Here is a 15299-nt window from a genome sequence, read left to right on the forward strand (position 1 = left end):
AGCTTATACTGAGTTGCCCTTTAGATGATGAAATGACACCGACTGAATGTAACTGCCTGGCGGTAGCAAGAATAAAATAACTGATTCCTGATGAACGCAAGGGTTACTGCAGACTGTTTTTGACTCTCAGACTAGGAGAGGCCATGGCCAAGATGAATACATTTGTGTGGCTGTTGCAAGAACAAAAAAGTTGACCTTTCTCACTTGTCACCTCAGTATAGCGGTTGATGCAAGGGGTGAGGGCGAGGGGGTGGGGGTGGTGGGGGTTGGGGTGGCGCTCCCATTGTCTGTTGCTGTTGTTGCTGTTGCTGTCGTTGTTGTTGTTGTAATTGTTGTTGCTGCTGTTGCTGGTGGTGGTGCAGCGTTTGTGCGTGTTGCATGTAGGCCGCTGTGGCATCCTGTGCCGGGGCTGCAAGGGGCGGGGGTGGTGGGGCAGCGGAATGGGGAGGTGGAGCGAGGGGGTCGGAGGGTGGTATGTTCTGCAGGAGCCTGGCGTTGTGTTCCTGAGCCTTCTGCCGCAGTGCCGCGATGCTACTGGATCTGCCAACCAATACATAGGATGAGTGGCAAAATAGACGACACATCATAACACGTCAGCTTCTACCAAACACGTCACAGAGATTCACATAGCTCGAATAATATGTCGTATATTTCTAACGAAACTGCTTAAACGATTGTATCTAAGAAAACATAGCCATGGATTCTGAAGATTCTTAAAACACACACACACACACACACACACACACACACACACACACACACACACACACACACACACACACACACACACACACACACACACACACACACACACACACACACAGGAAAATGATACATCGTCTTTATCGTCGTCAGCATTATCGTCAGCATCATTATCATAACCCACTCACCACTGTTAATGGTCCTTTCCGTGCTTAGATATCCGAACCATGGTTTGCCTTATAACAGCTCCCAGGCTATACGATCTGTACTTACTCCCTAGCAAGACCCTTATCCTAAGATGATCCATTTTTATGAGGATATAATTCATACTTTCTTTTGCCATTGACATTAATACTCCTACATCACTTTCTGTTAGTACAGTTATTGTACTAATAACTGGTAGTTACAATGTATGTCACAGAAACTTTTGATGTTATAGTCGAATTACTGTGATTAAAATATAAACAGAATCATGATGGTGTTGGAGGTTGACGGAAATTTATTTGAGTGTGTGGTCCATTTACCCATCACCCAACCCCTTCGTGCCTCATCAGGAACGTAGGGGGAAAGGGATGGACTACTCATGCCCAACGTTTAAAGTAGGGATGGTCAGCCTCATTAGCCCTTGAGTGGCAGTATTTGAATAATAAACCTCAACTACCCATCGGATATAAACCCTTGCTGGCCCCGTCTGAGTTGGAGCGCATTAATTCACCAGGTGTTCTGTGGTTGTACTGTATGGTTACTACCCACCGTTGTAAGTGGTTTTCTAGATTACAGTAAACCATTTGATTTGCCACTCGGTGCAGTCAACTGAAACCAGCACTACATCAAGAAAATGGATAGTATAATAAAAAATCTAATTAATAGCTAAACGCAAGAAAAACTTTGAAAGGAGGACTGATGGTAGAACTGTGGTTTGTTTGCGCTTTAAAAAAAAAAAAAAAAAAAAAAAAAAAAAAGAGGTTTTTATCAAAGACCAGTGGTATATGTTGGGTATGGCATTGTTGCCTTACTGAAAATCAATATGGTAAGGGACGAAGCGAAAAGTATGTGCTAAAGAAAAGTTTATAAATTCAGTGTGAAAGGGAAGTGATATGATTAGTTATGTATACGAATAAGTTAGTCATATATTGCATAAGTCCTGAACTACGTATATTTTTACTTGAAGATATTTGTTACTAATATTTTTTGGCGATGTAACGTTGTTTTTTAAAGTTCCCATGAAAAGGCATTAATAAAATTTCTCTGCTGTGACACTGAATACACTGACTTCACATCTTGTTCAGTCAGTCTGATAAGCATTTAGATTTTTTAATTATATCGCCTGACTGAGCAGCTGGGCAACGGATGTATCCCAATTACAGAACTGACCTGAAGTCTTCCTGGGGCAGCTGTGGTTTGACCTCCGGTGCATCACCCCCTGGCTCCTCTTCACTCGAGTCACCTCCATCATCCCCATCGCTCCCATCATCTCCATCGCCCTCTGCTCCTCCCCCTCCCTCCGCGTGTCCCGGGTGAAGGTCTTGCTTGTCCTCGTGTTCCCTGGTCTCGTTCTCTTTGTCACCCTTCTCCCCGTCCTCCTTCTGTAGCTGTTGTGCCGCTTCCATACTTTTGCGGTGCATCCCTGTAAGTACACGCGTTGTCATCAAGCAAGCAAGGTTGGGATAGGACTGACTCTCACTCTAGTTTTTCCTTGCACATTGATTACTGCATGATACATGATTACGGATACTGATTTCATCCTTGTATAGCACTTAATGTCACTATAACACTCGATGTTAGTGAAAAAAGAAAATTTATTCTTGGCCAGTCATTATCGAAGTATACTGTTGATTAAAATGTTTAACTGTAATAATTATACATTTAGACAGTGTTGGGGAAAGATAAATAGCAGCAGAGGAGGTCCAGTTAGGACAAAATAACTGACAGTCGAGGAGGTCAGGTCAGTGCTAATGTGATGGACACTGATCCCCCAGCCGGGCGCCCTGCCCCCCGCGCCCCCACCACGCCCCGGCACACAACTGACTCCCCTCACCCCCGCCCCACACCCCGGGTCGTATTCTGAGTGGGTATGAAGAGATTAACACCTCTTCCTTCGTGATTTATTCAGCGCATTGCACTTCAGCATCGTCTGGTATATCAGTGATACAATGATATAGGTATTATACGATATACAGAAAATATCAAGATGCAGCAGACAAAAGCAATGGTCAAGGAAGAGGTGTTATGAAGGCTGCTAGAATATGAACCCATATCAACCCGGGTTCACACAGGTGACCCAGAACAGAACCACCATTATTTCAGTTGTTTCAGACTCTCCTGCAACGGGCAACCCTAGAACAGTATCAGGTGAGACGCAAATGACTGTGCTATTGCGTTGACAAATTTACTTTAAGATTTATTAGTGTCTGTTTATAATTAAAATTAGTCGGACGCATTTTACACAATGGATACATGATATCTTTATATATTCTGGTGTTGTATTTCCTTTCATAAGTATTAACTGGATTAAGCCGGTGATAAAGCTGTATTTTGTGGATGTGATTCAATCGTATGGTTGACTGCACTTCACCTCTAGTGTATCGTGTCCTTCAATCCCATCCTTCCCTGTGTGCATATGTGTGTCGATACTTGATCTGTCTGTCCCTTCTTATGAACTACAGATCTATGCCCGAGTGATCACCTCGCTGCTAAACCACGACTGTTGATGGTGGGTAAGGCTGAGGCGGAGTGGTGGGTGCTGGGGGCAAGTGGCGCCAGGTGGACTCACCTCCGTTTTGACCCATACCTAGCAGCCAAGGCGCCGGGCACTCCTCACCAGCCTCCACACTCTTAACTATCGCCTCGGGCAGGGGCAGCGAGTGTCGCACCATGGCGCCGTAGAGCCCGTACTCAGCCATGATGGTGCTCTTACCCCACGTCTTCTCCGTCTTGCGCCACTTAGCTCGCCGATTCTGGAACCATACCTGCCGAGGGAAACAGGGAACCAGGGAATTAGGAGTTTCATACATAGTAATTTTGGAACCATGTGCAAGGAGTTATCATGAAATAGGTAAAGATCTAATAGGTTTGCACTTCCTGTTGCCTACCTTAACTTAAGATGGAGAATTAATAAACAGGGAGCGGATGAAGTATATTCTCATACTGAAATTGTGTTCTTGTGAGTGAAAGTACAGCACAAGGAGCGCGAGTTACTTCACAGACGGTTGTGAAATTTTACTTTAAAAAGAAAGGTTAAATAATAATACGAATTGCTTTTAATCTCATGTTTGCTTGTTCTGATTCTACGCACACGGAAGCAGGAAATTCTTTGGATGTTTCGTACAAATATAAACCACAATGTAAATGCAGTAGCAGGTGGAGGCGGGAGTGCAGAGTGCTAACCCTTTGATTAGGTATGTCTGCCCCAAGCAGAAAAGAGATATAGTCTGGTGGCAGTAATAAAGGGAAGAAAAAAAAATGAGGGGATGATAGACACTGTTACAAACCCCATCACTACGAGATGTTTACCTCTGCTGTGAATGAAAACCTGTGGTCGGAACAGAGTGAATTGATAGAGACGTCACGGTGCTGAAGACGTTTAACCTTTCACTATGATGACGCTTTCGCATTTCATTCATGCTGCCTCAAGACGATTAAATTCAGCTGAAGACTTGCTCGCCAGAATGATATAGAGGGGTTGGGGGAGAGTCTCTAGGGTCCCTAAGTCACATTATCCTCTGCCTCTTCACACTTTATCTGGGTTAGTTATAGCCTTATTAGCATGTTTGTTACTTGGGTACTCTGTTAGGGTGAATAAAGTCGCTCTCTCTCTTGTTCCCTCTTTGTTGTCGCCTCTCCCTGTTGTAAAATCTTCAGCTCTTTTGTTCTGCTTATATCCCCCACCCCCTCTCTCTCTCTCTCTCTCTCTCTCTCTCTCTCTCTCTCACACACACACCATTTTTCTTCATCTAATTGTGTTTCATCTTCAGCTTTTTTTTTTTCTTCCTCCTTAAGTTGACCGTCTCTCCCCCGTTTTTTTTTTTTAGCCTTCCCTCCCTCTCCTGCCTTGCCACCCCTCCCTCTCCATCCCTACCTCCCCTTCCTCTCCTTTCCTACCACCTCTCCCTCTCCTTCCTTATCTCTCCTCCCTCTCCTTCTCTCTCTCTCCTTCTCTCTCTCCCCTCCATCGTCTTTCCTACATCCCATCTCTTCTCCCTCCCTTCCTCCCATACCATCTCTCCCTTCCCCTCCCTCTCCTTCCCTCCTACACCCCTTGTCCCCTGCGGCAGAAGACATGACCGGACAGTTATTGCCCTGACTGCACCCAATGGAGTGTGAGGTGCTGGTTGTGGTGTGGAGCACTCACACCAGCCCTCACTTCCATTCTCCAGCCATCACTTGCCCTCACCAGTCCTCGCTCGCCTTCACCATCCCTCAGTTGTCGTTCCTCGCCTTCACTCGTCCTTATTTGCCCTCACCAGCCCACTGTTACCGTCACCAGCCCTCATTTACCATCACCATCCTTTACACCCACTCACCAGCCCTTACACGCCTTTCCTTGCCCTCGTGCTGGCACTGGCATCATGAATGTCCACAACAGCATCAACAGCATCACCCAGAATTAGATAATGATCGCCTTATAACTGCCTTAGCCTACTAATATCCTCCCATGAGTAACTGTGCATACTTATGGTGAAAATATGTTTCATAAATATTCATTTGCGAATATACTACAAATGGATTTATTTGAACACACACACACACACACACACACACACACACACACACACACACACACACACACACACACACACACACACACACACACACACACACACACACACACACACGCATATATAGATAGATAGATAGATAGATAGATAGTATGCCCGTATATATATATATATAGATAGATAGATATTATATATATATATATATATATATATATATATATATATATATATATATACTGTATATGTATGTATGTTTATATAGCCTGTTTGAAATAGTTGTTTTAGTGTTGCTGGTTCGTTTGTTCATTATGCACGAAATTTCGTTAAGACAGAAGGGGCCAAACCAAACCACAACAGGTCAAGAGAGATTCCCTGTCAGGCTCAGGAGAATGACCCTCTTCCCTTGTTTTGGTATTAACCCGGGAATTAATTTAAACTTTCTCTTTCTTGTTTTTCCTTATTAGTAAACTTTAACTGTAATTAGTGTTGGCGAAGTATTGTAATCACGAGAGAGCGGAAAGTTTGTTGTATTGGGGAGATAATAAGACAGCCATGTTAGTTTTCACCCTCATTCCAACTCATCACTTTTGACATCCCACCCACCCAAGGCGATGACGTCCTTGTTTTTTTTTTTCTTGCTATTGGACAATTTCATCTTGGTTAGGAAAGACTTCATATACTACAGGAGTTCTAGAGGTAAAACTAATCGTGTAATGGTAGCAGTCAGTGTTTCCATTCCCTCTACTTTCCCCTAATAGTGATATGTCTCATCATCCACCCCTGGACAGCCAACCTCACTCACTCTCTTCGCATACTCACATTTTTTCTTTCTGCAGTTACTACACTTGTCTCCTGAAACCACTTCCTTCTGCAGCCTCCTCTGATATCCCCTTACTTCATCCTCCATCCACTCGTTTGCAGCCACTGTTGCTCAGTCTGTTCTCTGATTCACTTCCTTACTTCATCTCCACTCATCTCTTGATATCACTTCCTTCCCCTTCAGTCTTCTCTGATATCTCCCCATTTTCCTCATCCCCCATCTTTTGATTGCCACTCTTACAACTCTCTTATGCATTTCTCACTTTACTCCTTCTCTTTGTTCTGTGTCTTTGTACCACTTCCTTTCTCTTTCATCTCCTCCGATATTCCTCTTCTTCGTCATCCACTCTTTCATTACGTACTTTCACTCTCTTAACTCATTTCGTACTTCTTCCCTCCCCTTCAATCTCCTCTGATAACCCCTTGTGTCCTTCATCATAATCCTTTCTCACATTCCCCCCCCCTTTTTTTTTTTACCCTTTTTCCCACCCTCTCATCTGTAGGTACGTTTTCCCTTCACCCCTTTCTGCTTAGACTTTATTATTCACTTTCTGTTTCACTTCTCCTTACTCCTTGTGAGGCCACTGGGTGACTGGAGGAGTGTGGTGAGGTGTGATGACTGATGATGCTGTTGATGCTTACAGACAGTAATGGGGCGGCAGCAGGGGAGAGAGAGAGAGAGAGAAACTGGAACAAGACTAGAAGGGCAAGTAGGCTAGAAATCGCGTGCCATAGAAGGAATACGCTAGAAATCCAGTGATCGTAGGGAAGCTGATAGAAACATACAGAAAGACCGTGTAAGGGAAATGCAACATTAACTGCTTGCGCAAACAAAATCACTCAAAAGATAAATAATTGGAATAAGAAGAAACCAGATGAAGCGAAGGGACACATGAAAACACGCATTTGTAAACTGATATACTCAACATCCCTTAATCTGGGTGACGTTCTTTATTAGTTTATTCTTGCTGCTACCTGACGATTTTATTTAATTTAGGAAGGATTTGTAGTAGAGGAGTATAATTAGGCTATATATGTATCCCTCCACTAATAAAATAATCTCCCTGAAGGTGAAGTAACTCGTCTGAGGATAACAGGAGTGAATTAAATAATTTGTCACCGGATTCAAGATGTTAATGTTAAAACTGGTGATTGAAAGTTTTATTTTTCTTACATACTGTGTCTACTTCTGTCTGTTTCTAAAGAGTTTTTGGAAATTTGTGATGTGCATAACTTCAAAAATTTCTCGTTTTTTTTTTCCTTGTAACATTATTCCTTTAGATTTATCCATTGGCAAAATTTTCTGCTTCTTCCATATATCTCTCGCTTCTTTCCTCTCCCCGCTCTTCTCCAGTCCCTCATTTCTCGAACTATCCGCTCATGCACTCATTATCCCTATTGCTTCGTTCTCCTCTTTCCGCTAACCTCATTAATCTTCATCTAAAATCTTCATCACTCCCAAGCATGCAGACTCCAACCCTCTGCTCCCTCACACCCTCATGCACCATCCAGCTTCGTTGTCCCTCCTTCCTATCCATCCGCCTGAACCTCTATCCACTCATCCACCTTAGTGCTCCCTACTTTACCCTTTCTACCAAATTCTCTTAATCATTATGCATTCACCATTCATAATCAGCTTCCTTTTCACACCCTTCTTGATAACTCTACTTCCAGCTAGCCAAGACTCCACATATCCACTCCCTCTCGTTCATGGACTACTGCTCACTGTCTTCTAATCTCTTCCTTCACCATCCCATCTTTTATCATTTGTCCTCCTTTCTACCGTTTCCCTTTCTGTCTTCTTCCAACTCCACTTCCACATAATTCATACAACGAACCATTCTGACGTTCTTTTCGCATTCTGAATCTACACTGTCCGTCCACACCTTTTACACTTCGGTTCAGTCTTCCACACACTAGACCCCACTATTCTTTACCTTTGTACTTACACCCTACTACAGCTATCGACCACCCTACGCACACTGCTCCATTCTCCACTCACCTAATTCCTCCACCACACCTTGCTTCAACCTTTGCGACACACACCCTGCTTCACCTCTCCATCCACGCTGTTCCTCACCTCATTGCACCACTCTACACGCCCTATCCATACTTTATACGCCTCACTTCACTATCTACAAGCGCACACACACACACACACACACACACACACACACACACACACACACACACACACACACACACACACACACACACACACACACACACACACACACACACACACACACACACCGCTCGCTGGTGCAGTGGTAACGCTCTCGCTTGCCAACTGGTGGACGGGAGTTCGCGCCTCGCTCAGGTTGCGAAAAGTTTCACTGACGAAGTGGGTGGTTACTGTCCCCCTTGAGCAAGGGGGTGGGTGTGTGAAGGTCACAGCCTTGCCCTTAGATCGGACTATATGAGCTCTCAGCTCCCTTCCGGGAGGGTAAAAGCTGACGATCACGACCATCAAGTGATCCTGACCGACCCGGTGAATTACACACACACACACACACACACACTACTCCAATCCTCCACCAGCTCCCACCCCCACCTCGCTCCCTCTGCCCACATTCCCCACCACCTCCACCGCGCTCCACCATCTGGCTCCAGCGCCGTGCCCCCGCCAGCAATAAGTCAATTAGCGCGGCGTCTGCTGGTGTATATTAAGAGGCGCGTTATTTAGGGTGGGTCAATTTGGCGGGCCCGAGGTGGGTTTAATGGCTCTGGGGGCAGTAATTCGTAATAAAGACTGCTGGCCCGCGTCTCTCACCAACCCCCTCTCCCCCCTTTTGAACCCCTCGCCCCCTCTTCCTCACCCCCTCACCCCTCACACCTCTAACCTCCACACATTTGAACCTCTTAATCTTCAACCCCCTCTTTACCGCAATTAATCACTTTATACTTGAACCTCTTATCTTTGATCCCCATACCCATGAACCCCTTGACCCCACTTCCTCACCCTTGAACCCTCACACCTCTAACCTCCACACTTTTGAACCTTTAACCCTCAAACCCGGCATTACCTCAGTTACTTCCTCATCCGTGAACCTCCTATCTTCGATCACCTTACCCATGATTCCTATAAACTTGAACCCCCCTGCCTCAGCCTTGAACTTCTATACCTCTCTTATTTTCATCCCCACTGAACCTCTTGCTCTAGAAATCATTGCTCTTGAAAACTCTACCTTTGAAACTTCTCACTCTGGCTTTCTCTCCTCACTCTTGAAACTCGAACCCTCCTTCCCTCTCCTTTCATTCTTTAATCTCGAGCTCTCCTTCCTTCATTCACTCTTGAACTCCTTATCCTACCTTAGCTCCCCCACCCTTGGACTTTCACCCTTTTCGCCTCCTAACCTTCGAATCTCCTGTCACCCTTGCTGACTCCCTCATCTTATCTGTCTCTCTCTCCTTTCATCCCTCACTCTCTCCTTATCCCCCCTTCTTATCATCCCCGCACCCTCGCTCGCCAGCTCTTCCCTTCTCACACCCTCGCTTTCCCCAGCATGCTAGCTCACCTCTCCAGTCTCTCTTATCCCTCACTCTTATTCATTCTTTTGCTCCTAATATCGTCACCCTTTACTTCCATACCCTCCCTCGTCTCACACCTTTCCTCACGGCCCTCACTCCTAACACCCTAATCGTTTACTCCCCAACTCGAACACCTTCATTCTTCACTGCCTCGAATCTACCACCCTAACCCATCACTTTTCTGGCACTTAACACTCTCACGCTTCACTTCCTAGTTCTCATCCCTCACTCCCTCACCTTTACCATCCTAACTTCGCCGTTCTTATCTCTAACTCCTAAACCTATATATATTATCCCGCCGACTCCCACATTATCCCTATCAATATCTCTATCAGTATCTCTCAGCAACCTGAACTTTTAAACTCCATCACCTCTGACCTCCTCGTCCTTCTCCTCTCATACCTTCACCTTTAATCCCAGCATTATGATGACTTAATTTAACTACTTCCAGAAAATTTTTATTCAGCGTAGGAGAGACCTCTATCTGTGAAAGGATTAGAAACAATCTCAACTAATCGTTTCGGTTCGATGATGCCTTTATTTTTTGTTCTTGCCAGCGAAGACAGTGTTAATTAGTTTTAGTTTGACCTCTCGTGCGTAAACGTTTAACCTTACTAATATTTTCAAATACACAATGTCGTCACCGTTCCTCACGTCTGATTCATCTTGCCTCTTACCCCTTACTCTTTCGCCTATCCCTGATGCCCCTACTCCTGTCTTCACTGGACCCGGCCCGTGATCCACTGACCTTTACTTCAGCTCCGTGATCTCAACCCCTAATACCCTTACCCCCTAGCGCACTAACCCATAATCTCGCTAAGTTCTCAATCCCACTAAACTCTAATCACGTCATCCTGATCTCCTGACCGTCAACCTTCACCACTTCTGCCCTCTGACCGTAATACCCAAACCCTTAACACCCTGACCCCTATCACATTAACCCCTCATCATAGTGCCCAGTCCTTTCGCTTTGTTTTCCTTCATCCGCCGACCCAAACTCCTGATCCCTAACCCCTAACCCCTGCTCCTGACCCTCAAAACCCCTAAAGTTCTAAACCCTTCACCCTGTCCCCTTGTCCTTTAATCACTTTCACCCTGACCCTAAACCTCCCTCATTCCAAGCTCTCTGACCCTTAGCATTCCTTGGCCCAGTTCTTCTTATCATTGAACCTGTTGTCCTCTCTCATGCACCGTCCTTTTTACCTCTTTATCAACTTCTATTTTCACCCCTGACACGCTGATACTTATCCTTCCTCACCCCTGACACCCTGATACTTTTTTCCTCATCCCTGACACCCCGATATTTATCTTTCCTCATCCCTGACACCCTGATATTCATCCTTTCTCACCCCTGATACTAATATTCACTCTTTCTCACCCCTGACACGCTGATATTTTTCCTTTCACACCCCATCACCCTGATCCTTATCCTCTCATGTCCAATGTCCTGATCCTTATCCTCTTCCCCCTAACACCCTGATATTTATACTTTCTCACCACTGACACCCTGATATTTGTCTTTTCTTACCCCCGACACTTTGAACCCAGCCACACAAACAGATTAACAGCCAATTCCCTGTCATAATTAAGATTTGTTGTGGCAAGCAGGAAACGAAATGGAGTCCCCATTTTTCCTTTTTACTGCTTCTCATGTAAAAAGACGGAAGTGATGATGTGTTTGTTCGTGAATCTAGCCATCATTCATCATCATTATATTCCATTTTACACATGTTTTCCATGCAGCGTGGAGCAAACGGGTTCCCCTGATGGCAGCCCTTCACCTTCCTCTGGTCTGCGCCAGCTCTCATAGAATCAGATACCATAGTCATAATTATCTCTGTAATAGACAACCTCAATAAGATTACTGATTCCGATACTTTGCTTTCCCTTTGTATTCTGCACGTTGTTTAAACCCTGCCACTCACTTTTCCCTCTCATTTACATCCCCCTCCTCTCACCACCTACTCTCATTTACACTCTCCTCATCACCTCCTGTCTTTTACAACCTGTCTCTCACCTTTCCCCCACTTACATTGTCCCACTCCCACTAACACCCCTTCCTCTCATTTTCCTTGCTAGCTTACACCTTCCCCCTCACCTGTTCTCCAACTGATATCCTCCCTCTATCCTCCCCTTCCCCATACTGTACAGCCTCTCTCTCGCCTCCCCATTCCTCTTACACTCTCCCTCTCAACTCCCCTTCCTTTTTGCACCCCGTAATCTCACTCCTTCCTACTTATACCCGTCGCTACACCTCCGGCTCACACTTACCCGTACACCCTCCCTCTTCCACACTCTTCCCACTAACACCCCCCTCCTACACACCCCTACTTAACCAACCCTCCCCCATATCTCCCCCCCTCCATTTTACACTTCTCGTCCCCACACTTCCCCTACCCACACCATCCCCCTCCCACATCTCCTCTTCTCACACCCGCCCTCCCCAACCGCCTCGTAATTGAAAACTGGCCAGGGTCCTTGGACGGGGGTGAGGGGGGGATGAGGGGTGAAGTTGGGTCATTCCAGGCCATTCCAAGCCATTCCAAGCATTCCCGGTGTGCCGCGCTGATGAGTAATGACCAATACGGGGCGAGGCGAGGCGGGGAAGTGGGTCGTAAGTAGGGGGCGTGGCCACAATAAGGTGCAGGCTAAGTGAAAGGAGCGTGGGCTGCTGGACGTTGGGTGCACTGAAGTGGTGGACGGCTTGACTGCACCGTTTTAACCCTTCAGTACCATGTCGTGCTTCCTTAATTACTATCTATCTATCTATCTATTGCCAGACGCCTCAATCCCGTTTGGGGTGGCCACAAACAAATCGCCTCCAAATCGCCCTGTCCCCCGCCATTTCACTGCCCTGCTCCCAACTCACACCCCCCTCTCTCATATACCTCTCCACCCCACTCTTTAAAAATGGTATTGTTCAACTTACACCTTCATACTAGAGGGAACAGGTATAGCAGGAATGAATTTACTTAACGGTTTTAACTTGCCTTTTTCTCCACCGTGGTAGCTACTGATGTGTGATGGTGTTGGTGAACCTCCACGTTTAGGGTCGTATTCTGAGAGACTTTGATGATTTCGTAACTCCTCTTCCATAGTAATTTATTCCTCACATTGCACCTCGGCATCTTCTTGTATAGATTTGATGCAAACTACAGTGACGTTAAAACAAATAATGTACGGGAGAATGGCAAGGTTTAAGATGCAAAATAAGACGAGGTGCTACAAAGCTTTCTATGCGGCTTAGAATATTGCGCATAGAACTTCTTGTACATAATCTGGTAATAAATTATATGAAAGTGGAAGAAAGTACAGTGGATTTGATGGAAAGTAGTCAGGTACTCGTATACCGTTGAGGATAAAAGTCTGCCTACTATTCCATTGCGTCTGCTTCATACGTAGGGCATGTCCGTCACTTTCCTCAACACTACGTATCAAATAGAATTGTCTGTGAGGGGAGAAACATGACAAGCCGCTCCCAGCTTAGACGTATTAAGCATTATTGTTAAAGTGAGAAATAGAAGAGGTGAAAATCTGGCGCATTTTTGTCCTCGGTTGTACATACGCTCGCCTTTTCATTCCTTCATCGAGAGATGGATCTGTATATAGGAAATGAACTGAGACTATAATTGTAATAGAGAACCATTTTTGTCTGTATGTTCAGTATATTATCTGCGTCTTATATTGAACACCCCGCCACTGATGAAGAGCACTGACCTACGATTATTAACAATGAACGTTGCTGATATTCATTGATCTACAGGATGGTCCGTTGATACCACTCCACTAGAAACTCATCTGAGAGTATCGTAACATGGTGCAGGGACAGATCAGTCTGCTGGTAAGGGCGTGGGTATGGCAGTGGAAGTAGGAAATGAATAAATGATGTAGGACAAGCATTGATAACACTGTACTGAGCCGTCCCCGCAACACAATAAATCGCCCAGTGGAGTGGGAGCGTTATATATGGATCATCCTGTATGTTTTGGTTCAATCAATCAATCATTTCCTGTGGCACCCCACGAGATGCATAGGGCCTCGATGAACTCTCTCCACCAATATTTGTCTCTTGCCATCTCCTTCAGGTCCCACCAACACTCCTCTCCTGCTTCCCTTTTCAATGTTTTGGTTACTCAGCAAAAATATGAGAAAGTGAGGACGCTGGCGAAGATGTGGAGAATACCAGAGTCAGCAAAAATTCTGCCCTAAAATTATCCCCACGCGCTCTTGCATACAATCCCGCACTGGGGTAAATAAGAGAACACAACAGCGACGACAGAGATCTTGAGTGTGATTTTCTTATTTATTTTATTTTGCGGTAGTATACGTTCTGACATCCTTAATATGCAGAGGAGTATTGGAGAAGGAAAAGGAAATGAAACAGGGGTAAATCGAGAACACGGTTTGTACTCTACTTACGAGAGAACACCAAAATGAAAATGAGGTCTATTTTTTCATTTATTTTTACTGCCTTATGAACACGTTACTTTCCAGTCGCTCTGTAATTCGTTTTATTACTCTCAAGACTGTGTTTGATATACTGATTATCATTATCTTTTTCATATTTTCTTCTTCACGCTTGCTTCCTGACTCCCACTTACTGGTAGACTTCATCCCATCCTGCTATCATTTCTCTTCTCATTTGTTTCTTTCTTTATTTATATATTTATTTATTTATTTATTTATTTATTGGTGGGGGGCAAACCCTCTTTTCTGTTTTTTTTTTTTTTTTGTGTCTTCTCTGGTTTCAGTTTTCATCTTCTTCTGACATAGTTTACTGCCTATACACATTTGACGTAGTAGTCTTCTTACATGTCCTCTTTCGCATGTCTATAGTTCATTTTCTTCCTCTCTATTCTTGCTTTTTTTTCCTTCATGGCTCCTAACTGTGTCTCCTTCTGCCCCTTCTATCTCTCATCCTTCTTTCTTTCACTTCACCCCGCATCCCCTTTCTTCTTATCTCCATTCTCTACACCACTTTCTTCCATGCCTTTAACCTAGTCTTTCTTTCTTCTCACTCTCCTACCTCCCTGCTACTCTATTCCTCCTCCCCCTTCCTTCCCTACTCTCCGTCAATGTTATTTTCATTCCCCCACCCTCTATCCTTGGCCCTCCTTCCTCTTCTCCCCTCACTCCTCTCCCTTCCTTCTCCCCTTCCATTCCTCACCCTCCTTCCTTGCATCCCATTTTCCCACACACCCTCTCCTTCCTCTCGTGGACTAATCTGTGGTCCTTATCTCTCATTCCCACCTTCCTTTATTCACTCGATCCCATCTCCTTGCCTTCCTTCCCTTGTTTCCGTCTCTGCTCCCTCCCCCTTTCCTCTTTCTCCAGTATCTCCTTCCCTTCGTCTGTTCTCGGCTTCACTCACTCTTGCTTCCATTTCCCACCACTGTCGTTTTGTTTGTTTTCATCTCCCTGTCTTCCTTCCTTTGCTCTCTCATCCACTTCTTCCCTATCCTCCTTTTCTGCCTTCTCTTCTTCCCTCTCCTTGTTCCCTCATTCTTTCATTCCTTCCTTTATACTTCT

General features: G+C 45.0%; 1 protein-coding gene across 1 annotated transcript in view; it reads right to left on the bottom strand.

Annotated features, from left to right (window-relative positions):
* Positions 1 to 212: 212 nt before the first annotated feature.
* LOC145401098 (visual system homeobox 2-like) overlaps positions 213 to 15299 on the bottom strand; it is a 91935-nt gene continuing 76848 nt past the window's right edge. Inside the window, exons 4-6 of the mRNA XM_080273470.1 lie at positions 3476 to 3671; positions 2077 to 2329; positions 213 to 540 (exon numbers count right to left, since the gene is read on the bottom strand). Of these exons, the coding sequence (XP_080129596.1) occupies positions 213 to 540; positions 2077 to 2329; positions 3476 to 3671 (777 nt within the window). The remainder of the gene's footprint in view (positions 541 to 2076; positions 2330 to 3475; positions 3672 to 15299) is intronic.

This window comes from Coenobita brevimanus, chromosome 54, assembly GCF_032717465.1.
Source record: "Coenobita brevimanus isolate Jiangsu-jjx chromosome 54, ASM3271746v2, whole genome shotgun sequence".
NCBI lineage: Eukaryota > Metazoa > Arthropoda > Malacostraca > Decapoda > Coenobitidae > Coenobita > Coenobita brevimanus.